The sequence below is a fragment of the Anneissia japonica genome, unplaced genomic scaffold (genome assembly GCF_011630105.1).
Source record: "Anneissia japonica isolate Jap-2015-1 unplaced genomic scaffold, ASM1163010v1 scaffold287858_len863314_cov180, whole genome shotgun sequence".
NCBI lineage: Eukaryota > Metazoa > Echinodermata > Crinoidea > Comatulida > Comatulidae > Anneissia > Anneissia japonica.
Genome location: NW_022693771.1, coordinates 199943 through 206003, shown reverse-complemented (window position 1 = coordinate 206003; position 6061 = coordinate 199943). Strand labels below are relative to the sequence as shown.

General features: G+C 34.4%; 1 protein-coding gene across 1 annotated transcript in view; it reads left to right on the top strand.

The window, feature by feature from the left end:
- The window catches only part of LOC117100893 (poly [ADP-ribose] polymerase 1-like), a 144769-nt gene that overhangs the window by 50746 nt on the left and 87962 nt on the right, over positions 1-6061 (top strand). Inside the window, exons 11-12 of the mRNA XM_033240724.1 lie at positions 1600-1666; positions 2926-3000. Of these exons, the coding sequence (XP_033096615.1) occupies positions 1600-1666; positions 2926-3000 (142 nt within the window). The remainder of the gene's footprint in view (positions 1-1599; positions 1667-2925; positions 3001-6061) is intronic.

Below are 6061 nucleotides of genomic sequence, written 5' to 3'. Positions count from 1 at the left end.
TGCACGTATATATATATACACGTATATATACTTCTAAAAGTCGTGTATCATGCATAGGAACGTTGACGCCTGCAAGGCTCTGGTCTATATTTTCTTTTTTCCGACCGCCTTAAATCACCCTCCCAAAATCCACCCCTGATATTTAAATGAAAAGTTGGGTAAAACAAGTACATGACTTGATACACAACGCTGTACATCCATTCAAAAATATTTCTTTTAAGATTTTAAAACTGTACTTACTGATAAAAAATACTTGTGTTGATGTACATTAATGTTCAATGAACTTTGTGTGGAATTTGAATATTTGGGTTAACAAGCTATGGACTTGAAGTGAGACTACCAAGAAATGGTTTATTAAGAATCAGTAGCAGCAGAGTAATCCAAAAACACTGCGAAAACATTCAAACATAAAGAATACAATAAAACTATTTAGTGATTTTAATGCTGTTTAAAGAAGTATTTTAGCATAGTGAGATACATACTGTATAGACCTCTTTGTTGCGTGCCCTTAATCTTCGCAATTTTCGCGATGAATCAACGATCGCGAAAAAAAATCACGAAATTCTGAATGATACGTGTCTTCAAAGGCCATGCTAGGCCATACCCATAGCTAATATAAAACTGATATTCCCTCGTTAAAGATTTTATGGAAACATCTTGCTTCTTTGTGCAGTATTTTTCAATCATTCAGTCACATTTTAAAAGTTAAAATGCAGTATTATATAAATGACTAATGGCATATTCCGAAAATAAGCTGTCTTGGCTAGGCCAGTAGATCACACTTCATATCACGCTTCACAGAGCACAAGTTCTTTGCATTGTTTAACTATCCGTGTATTCGTATAAAAATAATGTCGAATGGTTCAGGTAGGCAAAGTAATTGTAGATCTACTAGATGAAGAAGACATTGCATGTCAGAGAATGATAAAAAAAACTAATCATTAATGGCTGCAGTTTAGCCAGCAGTACTAATAGATTGAACGATTAGGCTTAGGCCTCTTAATAGCAGCCTACTCAAAGTTTTTTAACTGATAAGCTTTTGAACCTGGAGTGTTTGGCCTTTTGTTTCAGTGAAAAATGTGCATTTTGTTTAATGTTAGAATCATTACAAAGAAAGAAACTGAATTGATTGCAAACACAAATTTAATTTAGATTGTCTGTGTTTAATGATCATGCACAAGATTTTTAGTTTCAAAAATGGGATATCATGTAACTGAGTATGCTAAATCAGTTCTCAAATTGTATGAAGTCGGTAAACTTATCCTTGAAACAATGCGGTATTGAATAGACTGTAATTAGAAGAATTGCTAAAAGCTGGCTAAACAGTATAAGATAGAACTGATAAAACAAGTAGAAACTTAAATAGTTAAAGATCTTCCCTGATTTGCAGAGTGGGGATGGATTAAAAACAACGATATTATTTTGACCTGTCAATGTCAAGGCGAATGTCATACAGCTGGAACATGTAAGCCTGTTGGTAAATCACAAATTATTATTATTCCCTAATGCTGTTTATATTATTAAACCATCAATTTTAGATTACAGTACAAAAAAATGCCTACAGTACATTTGATGTATAGTATTCTTTTGTCTATTTAGCCTCATACTCGACTTGTTAAGGATGAAGTGGATGGAGCTGGACCTTCAAAGAAAAGCGCTAAATCAGGTACCACTACCTTTTTTGTTTAAACTGTCTATATTATCTTAAACTCTGTTTATATTTCTAATACTACTAGGACACAGGTGGTCTAAGTGCAGCCTGTGGGCCACATACGATCTGACACAACATCTGTAAAAGAAAATAACGTGGAGCCTAAAACAGTACAAAAGTAATGAATAAGGTTGTTTGCAAGCACATTGAAAGTTCCAAAATAAGTTTGCTTGCTGTCCTCAGTGTTAAATCAAAAGCTCAGTTTGGCCTTTCCGACCCATGCTTATGCCCACTCCTGTACTAGAAATGTTCATAAGTAATCTATTGTACATCAGAACCTGTTGCAATGAACCTGTTTGCAGGAATTGAACCAAAGCCTGGAAGCTAATGCTTATGTGTTTTAGAAAAATTAACTTTTGGTCCTAAAATAGCAGAAAACAACATTTATTTTGATGAGTGGTAAAAACTTGCAGGGCCATTGGAAGCGCACCTGCTCTGGCCAGACCACTTTTTCTCAATTCTTTTTTTATCCTAAATATATATATAGTGATGATACATACAAATTTTAGGAATTTATTATTTATGTTTGCATCACATTGTCTTTTTAATGTTATAATTTTTAACAAAAAAAAACCCACCATGTACTTGTTTTTGTTATTGGGTATGTAAATTTTGACAACTTATTTTGACAAGGGCCAAAACAGCTCTTCACCAACCAGGCTGGGGGTGGATATGCTTTTAGACCCCATTAACTTTAAAATCCTTTATTCATGGACTATGTGAGCTGTTGTGACAAAATGAGTTGTAGGAAAAATTAGTTATTGATAACTAGGTGATTATATAAGCTTTATTTTGGTCTTTGAATCAGTTTCCTAAGGTTGAGTACAATTGGAAAAAAGATTATCTTTGATTTTAGAAGTCTAAAACATATTGGAAATTGGCTTCTAAAGATAAACAACTGATAAATTTTGTTTTGGTTTTCCTATCAATTCTGAAAAATAACTTTACAAAATGTACCTCAAATACACCATAACCTTAAGTAACTCAACTTAGCACTTTTGCTAACGTGAATAAACATATTAAACTTATTAGAAACATTGAAATGAAATTCTTGTAAAAATATCACTTCAGGTATATTTTCTTGAACAAATTAACCTGGTGGACACTACACACATATTCTATATTACATGATAAATATTTTGTTTATTTTCAATAATGCACAGAAAGTAAAGGTATCAAATATATAGTACTTATCTTTGAATTTCTGCAAATAGGAGCTGCAGGAAAAAGTGGAACAAACATGGTAAAGATGACTGTAAAGGGAGCAGCCACTGTTGATCCAGATTCAAGTAAGTTTTTATGAAATGAAATTTTGTGTAAAACAGTAATTATTTATGTTATCTTCAATTTGATGAAATTGGCAGTGCCATGTATTCATGTTATAATGTGACTCTCATTTATCCTAATTAAGCCTTATAATGAAAATGTAATTTTAAGTTCTCTCCAGTCTTAAGGCAGTATTACATGTACATTTAGGCTTTCATGATATAATTAATATATTGCCACTTTATTATCTGATAGGTCAAAGATGATTGCAACACATAAAAGCTAAGGTAAATGCTAGGAGCTTTGTTTAAATTCTGTTTATAAAATCAAGTGTAACAAGGACATTTAGCCATATCATTGATGCACTTGTAAGACAGTATGCACCTATAGTAATAGTATGTTTATATGATGATAAGCAATGGAATGTAGTTAAGATATCATGGTAGAGTTGTATTCATAAAAGTGAACTATGCTAGCCATTCCTACAGTCATTTATTCAACCTTATAATCAACATACTATACAGAAACTTCATAAAAGAATATTTTTTTTTTTAAATATAGGGAGTAAAAGGCTTTTTATTATTTGGTCTGATATGTAGATTTTGAGATGTCTTGCTAAGGATTTAAATCTACTTTACTGTTGCTACCACTCTGTCCACAAGTACAGTGATCCATCCAATATGTATAAAACTTTAGCTAAGGCGCGATCGACAAATTACCCCAGACGGCAGAAACGCGTCTAGGTCAACATCCTATTACAAACGCGTCTGAGAAATCAACCATTCTAATTACCACGCTATATGAATATTCATTTGCTACACGCTTGAATTACGGCTCGCGTCTGGACGACGTTTGAATGATTTTCTATTGTTTTCTTATACGTACATGTGGCTATACTTTATGCTTATATAAAGATTTGTAAATTACATGATAACAACGTGCCTGGAGGTTCCAGGGCGCAGTATGCGCTAACCGAATTCGATTGGAATTCGCTTTGTACGCCGCTCTGTAAATAGAACTATGTCGCGACTCTAAAAATAGCGCTGACGTTTTCTTGTAAAAGTGAAAGAGGGTAGCCTACATTCGCATTACAAATCACAAACATTCTTCAAATATACTTTAAGTGCCATGGTAAGTCGGCGTTAAATTCTGGCCTAAATATAAAATCAAATCTAGACCTAGGTAGGTAGTCTGCCTATCTTTTTTTATCCTCGCGCACTGCTGGTTACTCACAATTTTCTGAGGCTACTTTCTACTACTATGTCCTGTACTGTGTATACTATGCAGCAGTGACATTTTCTTTACTGTAAGTTCTACTGTAGGGCCTCCGAATCGAGAGATGTATATTTGGTTGACTAGTAAAATTTAGATAAAGACAATAACATTGATTTATTGTGCTCTTTCAAATAAAACTGCAGCGATCTCGAGGTCGAGTCTTGGGTGCAGAGAGCAGGGCCCACAGAACCATGTGCGTAAACAAGTAGAGTACTGGGCAATTTAGAACTGTCCATTTTCAAACGGGGTATAACAGTTTATTTTTTAAGAATTACTTATTTTTAGTTGTTTTTCTTTCTCTCTTTTATACATTGAACGCACCACATTTATCTGTGCCGCTGAAACAGAAGTGTATGTTCAGTTGAATAAATAAATACATTACAGTAATATCGCGAGTTGTTAGTAAAACCTTTACTGGGTAGGCAATGGTTTAGCCTTTTTAGCATGTTTGTATGTCGAAATTCGCAGTGAAATTCAGCATAAAAAAACATGTTTCGCATAAAATTCACGTAAATTCAATTAATAAACATTGTTAGTTCCTATGCATGTAATGCAATAGGAACTATTGTAATCACTTTCACATTTCTTTTGTTTTTTATTGTTTGTAGTATGTGTGTGCGTATGTGTGTAGACATTTATGCAAATGCGCATGCGTCAAAGAAAAGTTTTCCGACATTTTGTTTTACATCGCGATGCGAAGTTCGATGTGGATTTTCTGCAGAGTTCAGTTAGGGCTCATGCTAACCGATCAGCAAGTCGACATGCATGAAACTATTTTGGTTTTACGGCAAAAAAAAATCAACTGCTGTGGCATAGGTATTTTGAAGAAGGCCTAAAATACAACAAAAAGGTTTTAATACTTGCTGAAATACATCGTTTTTTCATTTAGATCTCCATATTTCACTTACTCCATGCGACGTTTTTTTTCTGTTTTATGAGTAGTCCATAGAGCTATTAAACAACTAGAGTGTTGACAAGATGGCGCAGCAATGCAGAGTTATGTATGTGTACCATCCAAGATGGCCGTCGTAGTAAAGCGCCACCTTCAGGCTTAGTATACATATTATTACATATTAATAAGCCCTCTGACTGACTATTATTTCATTAATGATAATGAGTAATGATAATAACAAATTATTAAACTATTGTAGCCAAATCGAGGCCAAGTGGAGCATCTTATTCAAAAATAAAGTACCCAGGAATGAAAATTAAAATCGTGTACATTACACCCAAACACCGAAGCGCTCGAGTTTCAAACATACGGGTAGCTAGCGGTACTGAACCCGCTGAGTAAATTGAGGGCGCAATTGCAAACGATGGTGTTTAGCGAAATTTGATTGGCTAAATCTATGGCAGCCATCTTGGATGGTACCCACACAGTTCTGCGTATTTTGAACATCGTATACATTGCGGTTAGCGCTCTAGTATTCTTATTATTATCTCTATGGAGTCATATGAAGGTACCATATCCCCGATAGTTGGCTATGCAGCAATGTACCCTTTGAATACAAATTGAAGATAAGTGAAGATATAAAGGCAGCCGACTGTCGGGTACATAACGACTACCTAACTTTCCACAAAAACATTAGGCCTAAGTTAGGCTTAGTTCAGTACAGTAGTTACTGCGATGCGAGGGTGGTAGATCGTTCAGTCAGTGATATCGTGTTATCGTCTAATAATACATTTTAATAATGTGTGTACAAATTTAAGAATGCACCGCGTGGGTCGCTTTTTTTGTTATGCGGTAGTAGTATATGTAGCAGAGCAATCTAAGCCTAGCCTAGGGCCTAGATGGTATACGTTCTTGAT